The 17,434-nt window shown below is 43.7% G+C and overlaps 1 protein-coding gene across 1 annotated transcript in view; it reads right to left on the bottom strand.

Annotated features, from left to right (window-relative positions):
• Window positions 1-17,434, bottom strand: part of RP1 (RP1 axonemal microtubule associated) — a 2,616,437-nt gene that overhangs the window by 464,381 nt on the left and 2,134,622 nt on the right. The window contains exon 50 of the mRNA XM_086965756.1: window positions 7,552-7,700. Within this exon, the coding sequence (XP_086821882.1) occupies window positions 7,552-7,700 (149 nt within the window). The remainder of the gene's footprint in view (window positions 1-7,551; window positions 7,701-17,434) is intronic.

Raw genomic sequence — 17,434 nt, 5'->3', positions numbered from 1 at the left:
GCTCCCTATGTAAATTGCTATTCTGATTGGATATACATGTTTGGCATATTTGTGTCACCATGAAGTCCCTAGTAAAGTGCACAGGGTGTGCCAGGGCTGGTGATGACAAATGCTACTAGTGGGCCTGCAGCACTGATTGTGCCACCCACAGGAGTAGCTCTAAAATGGTGTCTCAGGCCTGCCACTGCAGTGCCTATGGGCAGTTTAGAAACTGCCATGTCCTCCTGGTCAGTGTCCCCACTGACCAGGCCTAACCCTTCCCTTTTCGTGCACATCAGTCACCCCTATGGAAGGCCCAAGGTACCCCCCTGGGCAGGGTGCAGTGTATGTGAAAGGTAGAGCATGTACTTGTGCAGGTGACATGCTCTGGTAGTGAATTACAGCCATTTTCGTTTTTCACTATTGTAAGGCTATCTTGCTCCATTGGTTAACATGGGGGATGCTGGCTACAGTGGCTTCCAGCATTTCTTCCCATAGGAACAAGATAGGACATAAGTATCTAGTATCCCTGAACTCAGAATTTAATAACACATCTTTTAAGAAAGATTGTTTTTAAATCCTGTGTTTGAGAACAGCACTTTTAGAAAGTTGCTGTTCTCTTGTCTGACCCTTCTGTGTGCCTTGGCCTGTTTGTGTATTGACTGTCTGGTTTGTGAGTGACAGGGGCTGGGGATTCCCCAGGAGGCTGGCTGAGTCAGCCCTAGGCTGAATGACTGCATTTGCAACCTGAGTGGTGGGAGGAGTTAGCACCTGGGCCTGAATAGGGCTGTGCCTGCCTGCCACAATGCTGGCTCCACCTCCTGCTGGGCGGCTGACGACCCTGCCCCTCACTCTGAAAGGAAAGAAGCAGCCAGCAAAACAAAGTACTCAGGATCCACCCAGAACTGGTTCAGACCGGGCTCAGGGCCCACATGCACTAAGAGAACAAAGACTTTAGGAGTATAAGTACAGGACCCCTGACAACAGAAAATTCGGTCATCTTGGAATCAGAAAGGAACCTCTGCCAAGGAGAAAGCTGACTCTGAAGAAGGAAGACTGTCCTGCTGTTGCTCTGCTGGACTGACCTGCTGTTGCTTTGCTGCCAAGGAGAGGGGAAGGACTTTGCTGTGTGCTGTGTCCCCTGTCTTGAAGGAATCTCCAAGGGCCTGAGAAGACCTGGCTCCCTGTTCTGAAGTCCCAGGAACAAAAGGACTTCACCCCCAACTTCCCTGAACTCTGCTGAGAGAGTTCTGTCCTTCCTAGAGTGCTTGATCCAGTTGTGGGGCCTCTGGAAGTTGTACCTATGCTGGGAAGCTTGAAACTAAACTTGAGAGACTTTTGCAATTGAAAAGTGTTGCATCGCTCGCTTGCGGAGCGCATCCCCGACAGTGCGAGAAGTTTCCTGCCGCTACGAAGGTCGAGATCGTCGCAGCGCCTGACGCCGCTGCCAGAGCCGTCGCATCCTTCGTTTGCGGGACGCACCTGATCGGTGCGGGAAGCAGAACATCGCTGCGAGTGTCGTCGCAGAGCCTGTCGTCGCTGGGTGAGATCGCCGCACCGCTTGCTTGCGGACCGCATCACGTCGCTGCGAGCATCGTTGCAGAACCAACGCATCGAGGAGCTGCGAGAGAGAGGATCCCCGCTGGACCGTGCATCGTCGCCCCGGAGATCGTCGCAGCCCCTACGAGATCGTCGCATCGTGCCTTTGCGAGAACAAAGTTCCTACAGAACCTACGCACCGGAATCCATACAAGTGGCCTTCCTCCCCATACAGACCGGATTCGTCGCAACACGCCCGCTGCTGCAGCGGGGCTGTCGCATCGCCTCCCCAGGGTCTCAGGAGTGACGCATCGCTTGTTTTCCACCGCACCAGCTTCTGCTTGTGGAACTTTGTCGCAACTAAAGGTACTGTGAGTAAACGTGACGCAACTGTGAACTTTTCACGCATCTGTAGATTATTTTAACGCAACCTGAAGAATTTCTATTGCAACCTTAAGAACTCTTTTGAAACCATATTCTTGAAATGTGTATGTTGGATTTTTGTCGTTTTGGTCTTGTGTAGTTTAGAATAAATACCTTTATTTTCATAAACTGTTGTGGAATCAGTTTGTGGTGTTTTTACTGTGTTACTGTGAGTGTTGGTACAAATACTTTACGCATTGCCTCTGGTGAGCCTAGACTGCTCGTGCCAAGCTACCTAGAGGGTGAGCAGGGGTTATCTCAGAGGGTTATCTCCTTGCCCTGACTAGAAGCAAGGGTCCCTATTTGGACAGTGGTACCTACTCTGCCAACTAGAGACCCCCAGTTCTAACAATAAGCAAAATGTAATGAAACAACATCCTCATGACTTTTACCAATCCTCCCCCTGGATATTGGTGAAGAGATATTTAAACACAGCAGCTGTGAGTCCACACTAATGGTGCCAAAGGTAAGAGCATCTATGTACGTTGCATTAATTGCGCTGGTGACCAGTAGTTTAGCATTGGCAATTTAATTGACTGGAATGTGGAAAGTGTGAATTGCACTCTAGGCAAATGTTGCTCTTGCACTGTTTGATTACTGCAAATGTCATTTTGTCGGTCAGAGTAAATGCTAGTCATTGTGGAAATGTACTCAACCACCAGTGCAAAGCATGTAATTAGGGGAAGCATATGTATATATATTTTTTTTTTTACAGAAGAGCCATATCATTTAAAGCCGAAATATTGGGCCATGCATATCAAGTACACCTTCTGCTGGCTGCAGACTCACACTGATCACGTAATTTCCGCTCACAGGAGACTTTGTTCAACCAGAACATATCTTAAAGGAATTGCAAAGGAGGATGTGGAATGCAGCCACATGTGCTGCAGTAGCAATGAGCAAAGAATGACTTTAGAATCTATGGAAAACACACGAACTGGTACCTCACATGCCTAAGCATAGACAAACCTCTCACCAGTGACAGCTGATGGAATGGGCTGGGGCAGCTCTTGTATACATACTTTAACATGCGGGAGCATTTCACTATAGTACATCAGTTTATATCACTATATTGAGAGGGATTTTTTAAAACTGTTAATAAATGCACCAATATGGAGTCAGAAACTAATATACTGAAGTGAAACACACCTGTATTTTAAAAGCATACAAGAGGCTAGAGCACTTTTAAATAAGTCATTTTAGGATGCACACATCCTGAATTCACATATTTAAAAGTGCCCTTGTACCCTTTTACCATGCAGGAGCATTTCAGTTTAGTGCAGTTTATATCAACATAATAAAAGGCATTTATTAACAGTATTAATAAATGCCTCTCAATACAGTGATATAAACTGATGTACTAAAGTGAAATGCTCCCGCATGATAAAAACACACAAAGGGAGCACTTTCAAATCCGGGAGTTCTGGGTGTGTGCTCTGCTGTGCAAGCCTGCTGTTTACTTTTATTGTTTCAAAAACAATAAAAACGATCCACAGATCTGGCAGGCATAATGGAAGGCCTCCATGCCCCAGGTCTCACTTATCTGCAAATCCTGTTTGTGGAACACACTGGCTGGCCCGCAACAGGGTGTGCTGCTGCTGTTCCAGTCCAGGATGTGAGGCTTGAGAGTGCCAAGAGTGCCCTCTCAGCCTCCGATATAAATACGTGCTATAAACTGATACTATGTGCATGCTAAAGAAGAGTATCTGTTAACAGCATGTATGTGGCTCGAGGTCACAGAGTCTCATGACACTGTGACCTCGAGCCATATGCCTGGAATTGCGAGTACGGAAATCGGATTAACATTTCCACAAGTAACAGTACCTTAAAACTTACTTAGAGAGCCTGGAATTTCCACGCCTTCCTAAGCCGGTCAATCGTTGCCACCCTATTAGAATGGAGCATCACACACACAAAATAGTCATCATTATTAGCATTTGATGCTCAGTAAATAAAGAGAGGTTGAGTGAAGTTTCAAAGGTTTATCTTCCCTTTAAGAAATTAGCTGGTATTTTTGTTCTTTTTATTCGTATTAGTCAAATTGATCCAAATTTCGACACCGCCACCTTCCCCGAGAGCTGGAAGCACGCCGAACTCAGCGCTCTACTCAAGAAAACCACAGCGGACCCCACCGAACTCAAGAATTACCGCCCCATCTCGCTCCTCCCGTTTCCAGCCAAAGTCATCGAGAAGACCGTCAACAAGCAGATGGCCGCCTTCCTCGAGACGAACGGATCCCTCGACCCCTCACAGTGCGGCTTCCGAGCCAACCACAGCACCGAGACCGCCCTCATCGCCGCCACCGATGACATCCGAGCCCTGATGGACAATGGGGAAACAGCGGCCCTCATCCTCCTAGACCTCTCCGCGGCATTCGACACGGTCTGCCACCGCACCCTAGTACGGCGCCTCAGCAACATCGGCATCCAGGACAAGGCGCTGGAATGGATCACCTCCTTCCTCGACGGAAGAACACAGAGAGTCCGTCTACCACCTTACAAGTCAGAGGCCTCCGAAGTCATCTGCGGCGTCCCCCAAGGATCGTCTCTGAGCCCCACCCTCTTCAACGTCTACATGAGCCCCCTCGCGGCCATCGTACGCAAACACAACCTCAGCATAATCTCCTACGCCGACGACACCCAGCTGATCCTCTCCCTGACCAACGACCCCGCCGCCGCCAGAGCCAACTTGCACGAAGGGATGAAAGAGGTAGCCGAGTGGATGACGACCAGCCGCCTGAAACTGAACTCGGACAAGACGGAGGTCCTCATCCTGGGCTCCTCACCCTCCGCCTGGGACAACTCCTGGTGGCCTCCCGCCCTGGGCACCGCACCCAAGCCGACAGACCATGCACGAAACCTGGGCGTCATCCTGGACTCCTCCCTCTCCATGACCAGGCAAGTCAACAACGTCTCCTCGGCGTGCTTCAACATCCTACGCATGCTACGGAAGATCTTCTGGTGGATCCCCACCGAGACCAGAAAGACCGTCACCCAGGCCCTCGTCACCAGCCGGCTGGACTACGGCAACGCCCTCTACGCCGGCACCACCGCCAAGCTCCAGAGGAGACTCCAGCGGATCCAGAACGCCTCAGCCAGACTCATCCTCGACATCCCACGAACCAGCCACATCTCCGGACATCTGAGAGACCTTCACTGGCTCCCCGTCAACAAAAGAATCACCTTCCGCCTCCTCACCCACGCACACAAAGCCCTACACGACCAAGGCCCGAGCTACCTCAACAGCCGAGTGAACTTCTACGCTCCCAAACGCCACCTCCGATCAGCCAACCACGCCCTCGCCGCCGTCCCCCGCATCCGAAGAGCGACGACAGGAGGAAGGTCCTTCTCCTACCTGGCCGCCAAGACCTGGAACTCCCTCCCGACCGACCTGCGCCTGACCCAAGACCACCTCTCCTTCAGGAAGAAGCTGAAGACCTGGCTGTTCGAGCAGTAGCGGCACCCCCCCCCCCCCCCCCGAGCCTTGAGACCCTACGGGTATGTAGCGCGCTTTATAAGTGTCACTGATTGATTGATTGAAATACAGACATTTCCAAAAATAAGTTTGGGTAGAACAAGCATAGAAAATAACAGCGTGTTCCATTCAGAATGTAGTCCTTTTTCTAAACTAAAGGACCTAACCTAATGAGAACCTATGTCAAGCTCCCTGAGGAAAAGAGCAAGTACATTCTGTAGAAAAGTCAGCTAACTAAAAAAACGTGGAACTCCCCATAAAGGGTCTGCCAAGTTCTTCAAACAGCTGCAGTAAAACCATTAAGACAGGTAGAAGGAATGAACCACAGTAGTACCTATGATTGTCATAGGGATAGAAAGTCACCTAACTTAGAGCAAGAATAATCGAAGAAAATCACTGTTAGCAATAGCTTATGGTAATTCGAGCTAGCACCATAAAGTCCGAAGGGGATTGGAGGGTAGGTGTGCATAGAATGCCTTGACTCTTAAGCTAGGAACACATACTATATAGAAAAGCCACTAAACATGTTGCAGAAACAGCCGAATATGTCATCAACATCCAATGGAGGAAGATCTTTCGATGGACTGTCATCTTCATCCTCGATTACAGCAGTACACGTCTATGTCGATATGAAGTTACTCAGATGTGGCTCAGCTTATTACAAAAAGATACATCCACGATGGTTCTCATGAGAACCTTTCTGAAATAATACTCTGTTAGATACTTAGGGGCAGATTTATGTTAACTGGCGCATCCCGAGGGATGCGCCAGTTAACGTGCGCCACAGCTACGACACCCATGGTGCGCCGCATTTATAATGCGGCGCACCATGGTGCAAAAACGGCACAGATGCGTGACGCATCTGTGCCGGAAATGTGGCGCATTGCTGGAGTTGCGTCACAAGCGCGACGCAGCTCCAGCAAGGCTCGGGGGTGCCCCATCTACACAATGCTGCATCAAGACCTACGCCTGCTTCAAGCAGGCGCAGGGTTTTGATGCAGCATTGGCCAGAAAGTGACTGAGTTAAATCTCATAGATTTCACTCAGCCACTTTCAGGAGGCGTTCCTGCGCAGGAACGCCCCCCCTGCGCAGGAACGCCTCCTTATGGCGCAGGGCTTTACAACGTGACGTCAAATAAAGTGACGCAATGCGGCGCAAGGGCATCATAAATCTGCCCCTTAGTGTTCCATTGTGTAACAATGAGCTGATTTATGAAATGAACCATTTAAATCTGGTATGTCTTAGTCACATAACAAAACTTGCAGAAAGTATATTCTTTCATTAATACGCCTGTTCATTATGAATTTGTGGCAGAGGAAACAATCTAAATACAACAAAATCATATTGTTTGAGGAAAAGATAAAAAAAATATTCAGGAAACAGCACATTTCATAAAGAGGTCAGGTTCTACAATTCAGTTAAAACATTAATTCATCTTTTGCGAAAAGCATTTATAGTCTTGAAGAGATAGAGAAGAAAAAAATAGTGAGACCTAGCAGTGTGAGAATGATAGAAATGAGTTCTCTGCAGAAATAAGCAGCATTTTCACTTTTGCACGTTTAATAAAGTCACATTTTCCTAATGTCTATTTTATTACGCATTTCTATTTTTAACGTTAAGGCACATTTCTATATTAGTAGGTAGTACTTTTTTCGAAAAAAACTTATGTGGATGGTAATTGCTTTCTGCGTTTACCATCCACATAACTTGAAGAAAAACGATGTGGGCAGCGCTCTGGCGCCCACTAGTGGCAGCTGATGCTGCCTATCACACCTGTTTAGCCAAGAGGACCACTCATGTGTAAAAACTGTAAATCTCATGAGAAATACACAAATTATGCATGGAGAAAATTCTCAAAATTATATCAGGCCATCCATTAATGTAAACTGGACAAAAGTTTAAATGCAGCAAATTATAAACAAGGAAAAAATAGGTCTCCAGAACAATTGACGCTATGTAGATGATGTAGTTTGGTGGAAATCATAGGCCTTGTTAGTTAATGGTTTCGGTAAACAACTTAAAGGGAGCTTCAGCGCAAAAACCAGCAACCTTTTTTAAGATATTGCGCATAAAAACAACCAGTAACATTGTGACAAATAATGACATTTAGCAATTGCTAGAAAAAAAGGCTATACCTTTCCTTTCTGAAAAAACCTTTCCCCTTGCAGAGAAAGTCGCCTTCGCCCAGTGTCTCCAAACGTGCCACGCAGGGTCATGTGAATGTCTGCATCTGTCTCAGACTTAGAGGACTTGTGTGTGGTGATGTAGAGAAAGTACGTCTTCACTGAAAGTAAAAACAGGAGTGGTTGTGTTAGGGGTAAATACGCATGTTTATGTTGACGTGGTTTACAATTTTATTTAGAAGCATCTTGAGACGATTCTGAATCTGCACCTACCTAAGTGCAGTTATGACACATTACCCCAGAAGAAATGACTACCTGCTCCAAACCTGTATTATGCCCTCGTCACAAGCAAGCCGGAGGACAGGAACGCCCTCTAGGCCAGGATCAGAAAAATAAATCACCAGAAGGCTGCAGACAATTCAGAACTCAGCAGGCAGAATCACGTTCAACCTCCAATGTCACACTCATATCACACAACACCTGAGAGAACTTGACGAGGTCCCCATACACGAACGAGCACATTTCAAACCCCTCAACCACACTTTCAAGGTGCTACATATCACTGGCCCAGCATACCTCAACAATCGTATCTGCTTTCACAAACCTTCCAGACATCTCCACTCCTCTGGACATCCCAAGCATACAGAAGCTGATGACCTGGCTTTTCATGTAATCCCATTATGGTGTAGGTTTGGCTAGACTCAAACCTGCTCAGTGCCATGATACCCTCCTGGGTGGTACTGAACTCTACAAATCTGCCTAACATAACATAAGGTAAAATGTAACATAAACATACCAAGTTTAAACATATGCATAGATATCTATAGGGCTTACTGTCGAATGACAGACTTGAGCTTCAGCAAAGATCCAAAAAGTATCTGAAAAGGATGTTCACAAATCAATAAATCCCTGAATTGCTTTCAACTACGGAGTTAAGGTGATGACAATATTTGAAAATCTTTCCCTCCTTCCACATCACTGAAATGAATATCACCCACCCCCAAATCTAAAAATGAACAGTATTGATGTGGGTGTCTCGTGAGAAGTGGCAGTTAATAAACTGATATACAGCAGCATTTTGCCATTCCTGACCTACATCCCTCCACTACAGCTTGGCAGCTGCCTATTTTTCAGAGACAATCTTCAGCAAATGTTTTTACTGCAATAGAAAATGCAGGGCTCATGTGGTTTGCATGTAGTGTGCAGGACTACATGTCCTAACTATAGAGTTAAAACATGATATACGACTATAACAGAAACAGCGACTTAATATTGAATATTACGAGATCAAATACATCTCAGGTATTGGCAAAATAAACAAATCATCAATGTAAGTGAATAAAAACAGCTAAAATGATTAGATAGGCTGTGCCAAAGGAAGGTGAAATGGCTGGATCAATAACAGCTCTGGATTTGCTATGGAGTATTATTTGCAAAATACCACATATGTAGCACCAAACGTTTTAATTCATGTGATTGGACCTAAAATCCTCAAAATGAACAATGAAATTGTGTAACATGATCCCAGATGGAGTCATTGGGCGACCCCCATTTGATGGAGCACATATTGGTTGGCTGGAACATGTTACACCTGAAAACAGAAATAAAAATAAGATTTGATAAACTGAAAAGGTCAGATTTGATGGATTGATAAGATGATTTGGTGCTTCATTTGGGTGTGCACGCAATTACATTTCACATTTTGGAAGGCGCTTCCAATCCTTCCATGGGAGTGGCTGCTTGCACCCTCCTCACCCCTCCGCTGCTCACACAGTAAAACATTGATAAACTCCTTCATAACCCCTAAATTGGTACAGGTGTGCACCAACACTACTACAGCCATACATTTCAGTTGTAGTGTAATGAACAAGTTATTTACCTTCAGTTCACACTGGTGGATACTCTATCAATCCAAAGATTCCTAACGTTCAGAATAACTGGTGAATACTCCATTGAACCGCAAATTCCTAACCATTAGAATGTCCCCAGGTGCCAAACTGGATTCAGAGAATCTAAAACAGTATTGGTCATACACAAAGGTAGCAGTCATTGTGCAGCTCCGAGCTGACTTTCTTTTTCCCCTGAAGTGACGATTGGAACTGCATATCACCACCCCCTTTACGTGCTGATGTCAGTTTCTTTCTTGGCTCCGTCTGCACCCTCAGACAAAGAGCCCAGCAATAATCAAAGGTACCAGATTACAGATTCCAAATTGAGACCTTTTAGATTGGAAAAGAAACCATTCCACTGAACAGAATGGTGAGAGGGCAGTGGGGAATCTGGGGTTAGATAGAGTATCCACCAAAAAGAGAGTTACTAAAGGCAAGTAAGTCAGACTTCTGATGAGTACTTCTAATCACAGAATCCTCATCTTCAGAATAGATACCAAAGCAATACCTCCTAAAGTGGTGGACATATGGAATCACTCAGATCAACAAGTTCTTTGTGGCAGAGTATGTGTAAGGCCTTGCCCAATGGACCTGGCTGTCAAGACAGTAGTACTTTCTGAATGACACCCACATCACAGCCTGACAGATGGCAAGGACATGCATGTTTTGTGCCAAAGCTGTGTGGTTGTAGTCTTGGCCCTGTTAGAACGGCCTCTCAGTCCTTGTGGGGGCTGCTTCTTAGACAGTGCATAGCGGACCTTAATATAGAGGATTATTCATATAGACAAAGTCATTTTCTACACTGTTTTGCCTTTCTTTGCCACTGAGAATGCCACAAAAAAGCTGATTATCCAACTGGTGCCAATCTTTGGTGGAATTGAAGTAAAGCTACTTACTTTACCAATACAGCCTTTGGTGGATGTGAGTTGTATTGTATCTCAGACTTGAAATTAATGTTTACTTTTAGTAACTGCTGTGTGAAAAAAAATGTAAATCATATACACTGAACATATGAAACTAACGGTCATTGTTATGTCTCTGCATAAAATAAATAGCGGTGAAATACATAAACCAGGTACTCTCTCTTGTCAAATATTATTGTAAATTCATCCATACCTGGTTTGCCAAGGATGAAATTCCCATTGTACTTGACATCAAATCATAAAAAGTACACTTTCTGGTTAAGAATCTACCTTTTGGACAAATCTGGTGTAATTCAATTTAGTCATTTAGGATTTAGTGCAGTTTAAAGTTCCAATGGAAAATTGCATGGGAATTTTTTTTCACGGTTCCCGCTTGATGGACCACCCTGAAACTTTCCGGAAAAGATGCGTCAAATGGTGCCGAACTTATTAGTAAAAACAAAAAAATCCATTCCCTATGAAAACTCTGTTCTATCTGTAACTACACAGTGGCAATGGCCACTGAGCTGTAACATATATATGTGTACAAAGGTTACAGGGACGTTATAGTTAGGAAATAGAATTTAAAAAATGCTCAAAAATTCACTGAAAAAAACAAAGGTTACAGGGACATTATATATAAGCTTAGATTTCACTTGTACAAAACCATAAAAAATCAGCTGTTGTAGTTGCCGGAGCTAACCACAACTTACGCCCCCACAATGCACTGCTTAGGACCTCACATATCACATCACTCATGACATGGTCAGTGACATCACTGATGAAGCTTAGTCCCAAGATGGCTGTCGGCACTTCCTGGTTGAAGAGTTGGCAGACAATCAGAACTATGCAGATCTCTGCACAAGCTCGTTATTATTCGCCAAGTCTTTGCGCTCTCAGATAAAAAAAATTGGATTTCCTTCATTTTCTCAACAACTACTGAACAGATTTACACCAAATAACTTAAAGTGTGATGTGCTTAACATAAATTTGCCAAATTTGGTGTAATTCAGTCTAGCAATTTTGGCGGCAGGCGTGTCTAAGGGAATTAACATGGGAAATTCACTTTTTTGACCTTCCCCTTTTTCTTTTTCCCCCGCTTGACAGACCAACCTGATACTTTCAATGCACAACAAGATTCCATGGGGCACTTTTTTTTAAAGAAAATGTCGTGAAGCTTCATCAAATGGCATCAAAGAGACAGCCAAGTCAAAAAAAGCTTTTCCTATGAAAATATGGTCCTAGCTATAACTACCTATTGGGGACTGCCAGGTATATACACACACATATATATACATACACACACACATATATGCATTCTTCTGATGATATATCTGTGGGTACATATATACTGCCAACCTAGCTGGTAAGAAACTGAGGGCTGACCATGTGTGTGATATCTCAAATAACATTTTATTAGGAGAAGAGAGATGGAAGGTGTCTACTAAGTGAATTGTAATGCAATATTCGGCGAAGAGGTGTATCTTCAACTTCTTCCTAAATTGCTGGACTACAGAGTGATTCTGATGTTGAAACAGATGCTGTTCCCAATCCTGTGCACTCAGAATGAGAAACCTTGCTTTCTGGTCTTCTTCTTTTCACCACTTCCTTGTTTTGAGTCTGGTGATGTCTTGGTTTCTAGTATGTTACTGTACAGCTATGATGGCTAGTTTCTCAGCCAGGTTTGTTTTAATTGTGATGTCTTTTTGGGTGATGGAGCTGGTCTTGAACGTGGAAGTCCAGAAGAGAGGGAGCAGGTGCAGTACTTCAGTGTGGGTAACATGTGCAAATTTCTTCAGCTCCTTGATGGGTCAAGCTATCTTTTGTAGAATACCATTCAAGGGTGCCAGGTCGTAGTTGGAGAGGCCACTGAAAACCCCAGACTCCATACAGATGAAAAAGGACCAATGAGTTGGCCTGAAGTTCATATCATCTAGGAGAAGTTTCCCTTTTTTTCAGGATTGGGACTTGGTACTTTTGCAAACTTGGTTTTCTTACTAATGCATTCTTTGAAGAAGAGGTCAAGTGATTTTCTGTTCACTGTCATCTGATGGGTTAAGCTGTTGAGGTTCAAGTCTGCTACCCACACTTGGATGACAAGTAGTTAATTACTGCTGGAGAATAAGAGGAATATCCTGTCTTTGTCAGGATGAGTTAGATGAATAAACTCGTGTCACTGAGTGCTGTCCATTAAATGACTTAGAGGTAGAGTTCTGCATTAGCAGTGTCTTGATGAATCCTGATATTATTAACAATTTGTAGAGCATGTGCTGCCATGTAAAGGCTGAAAGTAAAAGGGGAGAGGATGGATCATTGGTACATTTTTCAGGAGACCGGCAACCTCTGTGGCCATTCGGACTTCCTTAAAGCTGCTGGTGAGGTAAGAGGTGAATCACTACCGGCCTATCTTGGCAAAACCCACGCATGGTTTAATAATGTGGATCAATGCTTGAGGTTGACTGTTAATGGCATCTGAGAGGTTGAGAAGGTTCAGGAGGTTCAGGAGGCAGAGGGAATTATTGTCTTTAGTGTGGAGGACAGCTCTGCAGAATCTGCATTGCAAGCCTGACTAGTTACTTTGCAGTCAGTTAGTCTTGATGATATGATCCATTGGTTGGTTGAGAAGCATTCAATATGATTGTTCCAATCAAACAAATATGGTGATGACCCGTTAGTAATGATCATTAGATCCACACTGAAGTTTTTCAGCAAAGGAAATCTATACTGTGTTTTTGTCATCTGGTGAGGTTCGGTGTAGAGGTGGGCAGAATTGGAGGAATGTAGTTATTCCATGTTACACTTGTAATGCGGAATTACTAATAAATTCCACAACTCCACCAGCGAAATTATTCACACTGTATTAGCTTTTAAACTGGGCTGGAAGAGGGAGCAGCCTCTCTATATTTTAAAACCACTGCAGATTAAACTTTAATCTGCAGGGATTTTTAAACAAAGAGGGGCAGCTCACTCTTCCAGCCCTGTTTAAAAATCACTGACTTCACTGCTGTGCATACCTCTTGGCACCCTTACATACTCAGACTATATATGACTTATATAAACTGAGTATGCAAGTGTGCCGAGGGGTATGCACTGTAAACATTGGTATTTGGTAGTGCTATTTCTTAGTGCAAAATGCGTCCTCACATCCATTTTTGAGTCAAATTCCACCAATTTCGCCTACCACAAGTTCCATGCTTAGGTGTACCGATGTGCAATCGTTTAGATCTTTTTCCTTTGTTATTGCTTGTTAAGTTCTGCTCTACATTCCACACTCCAGTAGAGTTCTCATCATGGAATCCTTGTCGTCTGCTATCTCAGTTGATTCTGGACAGCTATGAAGAAGGATTTGAGCTGGTCATGGTTCCTCAGTTCTAGAATAAATCTTTAAATTTCAGGGTGGTCTCCACCTCATCTCTACACACTAAGGGATGGTTTGGCCATGTTAAGGGGGGTTTAATGCATCTACATAAAGGGATTTAGGGATTCCATGATGATTGCAGAATGTCAGCCTTGTAGTAGATGGACTTAAACGTGTTGAGGATTGTCATGCGAAAGGAGGTTGGAGTCTGTCCACTTGAGAATACAGCATTGCACAGTTGTAGGTGATACTGAGGTCTATTGTGGGTCATTGACTTGGGATCAGCTTTTGTGTTTTTAATTCAGAGTAGAAGTATTTTACTTTGCACTTGTTCATTGATAGTGAGATAGAGTTTGGGAGTGGGCTGATGCAGTGATTGACAGTTTGAAGAAAGTTCAAAAAAAGATTAGCTTTTTTCACTTACTTTGCTGATAGTGAACTTGTAGCAGAGGGCTCTGGATGAACTACTGAAGGATTTGAGGGTTTTAAGTTAGACGAGTTTGTTGAGGGCACTGGATAGTAGCCTTTTTTTGTTCTCTTCATATCGTGTGTTTTTCTGGGAGTTCTAGGTTATCTTGGGTGAGGAGGATTTTTGTTTTTGATAACTTTGTTTCAATGATGCTCTGAGGTCCAGGTTTGACATTCAGGGTTTTGTGGCATTTGTTGAGTAGTGTTATGACATCTGATGAGGGCTGGTGTGTGTTTATGAGGTTGATAAATTAACTTTGAAGGGTGTCCATGGGGAAGTCTGAAGGAACAGTAGATTTGTTTTCCTACTTTTGTTTGGGTATGAGACGCCTGGGAGTGGTATGATGGCTGGTGAAATGGATTAAGAGTGAGGTTAAAGTTGCCGGGTTTGATAATATGTTGCTTCTTGTCCTGAGGCTTGAGGAGTGTGTCAGGGGGTTTGTTTACCATCTTGGTTCAGGAGTTACTGCGAAAGAAGAAGAGGTGGGAATGCTGAATAGAAGCAGTGAAAAGAAGATCTGATATTTCTTTACTGAAGTTTTGGTGGACTCTGGAGTCTTGCAAATTAGAACAAGGCTGTGAGTAATGCAGTAAGTGAGAGCTGGCATGATTGGCATTCAAAATATTTAGGTGTGGCTTAGCCAGTGAGTGTGAAGCTGCTAGACAGATTAATTGGGGACTATGGGAGGATAATGGATTATATAGTAAACTTCAAAAAGCCAGGAATAATATCACAGATTGAAGAATACTGTTGATACTCACAAAATCGATGTGGTATCTCGGTATCCAAGTAGAGTGAAAATATGCGTATTTAAAGATTAGCAAGTTTAACAATAGTTTGAGCTTCTATTGATGGTAACAGGGAGTCTTTTTGTTACTCCTAACGGAAGCTCAGACTCAGACTATTTTTACACTTATTTCCTGAGCACATATTGGTGCTAGGTTTTTCCAGTTGAACCTGTGAACTATCTCCTTCCACACAAAATCACTAGGAGTTCTCTTGAGTTTCAATATTCATTTATACATAGTACACAGTAAAGGTTTCTATATTTTTTTATTATGTCCGAAATAATCATTCTGAAAGATTATAAAGGCCTTTACCCAACTAGAAGCTACAAAGTTGGCTGATTCAGAATAAGAAAGTAAGAGCCCTTCGAAGTGAGGAACTTAAGACACTTTCAATTTAGTTTAGGGAACCCTTAAGGAACTGCATTGAGGTTTAGTTTTTAAATCTTTGTAAATAAGGGGCCATATCATGATGTGCCAAGCACTTGTTTTTTTGAGCTTAGGGTGTCTTCAGTTTAAACATAGCACTCAGAATTTCTATGAGTCAATGCATGAACTTTAATCAGAACAAGTCGTATACAGTGCGCAGACTGAGTCTTTCTGTTTCTGTGTTGTTCTGACTAAAATGTGTGCATTGATACAGAGAAATTCTAAGGTCTGTGTTTGAAGTTTAGACACCAAGCATGCAAATAAAACCAGGTGCTCGGCCCATCATGATACAGCTGCAGAGGTTCTTCCAAAACATTTTACTAAAAGTAGTATTATTGCTAGAGTTGCAATATAGCTCAATAAATCAGAATCTCATCAATTCAAAGATGGAATAAGTTAATTTTATCAACCATCTGTCCAACCCACTAAAGATGAAATGGGCTTCAACTCAAAATTGAACACTTTTCTCAGAAAAAATATACCATCCTGTTAAGCTTAGCTGGGGAGGTTTGGAATGCGGGGTGGAAATGTGCTATGTGTTCCCTGTGTGGAACTAAGGGTGGGTTCCACCAAGGGATTCTTGTAACAGTTGTTGCAGAGACGTCAGAGCTGGAAGAGGGAATAAAGAGAGCTCCTTCCAGTGTGTTGTGGGCCTCTTGTCTTCCTTTCACTGGTGATGATTTCTAGTTCTGATGCACCATTCCTTCTCTGCGCCCTCATCGACTAGCCGGCCTTCATCTCAGTGCCGCTTTCAAGCCCAGATCTGCTTTTCTGGGTCTCTCAGTGAGGCTTTCCAGCCTGGAGGTACTTTCCTGTGTCTAGGCAGCTTTCAAGTGTTGCGGCCGGTGCCAGTTCCTACACATTAATTGGCCGTTTTCACTGATCTTGTGGCCCTTAAGGTGAGTGCAGCATGGGACCTCGAGACAGGATTGTGCCCTATTGACTGTAGAAACACACCACGCGTCATCACCACGAGCCTCACTGCCTTCTGATACTATTATTTACCTGGCAGACATTTAAGGGAGTTGTTTAACCTCTAATACATGCCCAAATTCCTGAAGAAATACATGCTTGCAATGTGGTGGCCATCTTGGATTTAGGGCAGATATTGTGAGTTTCAATGAGTTACATGGGAAGAAGCTTGCAGGAATTTCAATGACTGGCTTATCTAAATTTTTCTTCAATTTAAAAGACATACATCAAATATACAAGACCTACACTACGTCGGTGATAGGCATACCTTTAGGTATAGTTGCCAAAATGTAGGCAGGGGCCTGCATCAACAACCGGTGACAGGCACTCCTTAATGTACACTTAATTCCATATGGTGAGTTCCCCTTTTGCATTAAATTGGCTTTTATCTGATTAGAAATTGTGTGTCATTTATGTGTGGAGTGACAGCAAGTCACCCACATATGGCCACATATGGTCACCTCATGGAGAGAATATTAGCATCACCACTTTTCCTTCAAGTATCTGGCACTTCTTTTTTGAATTGGCAACAGTGGAAGGAGACCTTTGAGGTATATTTAGAAGCGATTACTAGGGATAGCTTCCACTCAAAAAAGAAAAAGTCTCTTCTAATATACAATTTGGGTTCCGTAGGAAGGTGCATACTAAAAACTTTGTCTTTGTAAGCAGTTAATGTCCTCATGGGCACTGGAGAAGACGGGGATTCCACTATGGTGTTTGATGATTACACGTCTATCATGAAGACTTTGAATGAAATATAGTATTAGAGCATCATACGTTTCTTCAATTTTCTCAGATTCCAGGGGAATCAATTGACAATTTTGTACCCCCCCTTGGAATTCTTGCTGTGTCATAGGGATCTTAACTCCATGGCTGCTAAGGCAATTCCCCTCCTGTGCTGGGAAATTGCTATTTTCATTGTTTTATGACGAGCTGGGCTCGTCATCAGTGTATGAGGAGGCTACACCATGACGAGCCCAGCTCGTCATGAGTGTGGAAGGGGTTAAAGACGAGATCACTTGAGATCAGTTGACTGAACAAAACAGCAACAAAAAAGTTCAAGAGAAGCTTTAGTCTACTGAGGACCCCGA

The sequence above is a fragment of the Lissotriton vulgaris genome, chromosome 4_1 (genome assembly GCF_964263255.1).
Source record: "Lissotriton vulgaris chromosome 4_1, aLisVul1.2, whole genome shotgun sequence".
NCBI lineage: Eukaryota > Metazoa > Chordata > Amphibia > Caudata > Salamandridae > Lissotriton > Lissotriton vulgaris.
The sequence above is the reverse complement of the archived record's forward strand: the minus strand, read 5'-3'. Positions and strand labels throughout refer to the sequence as shown.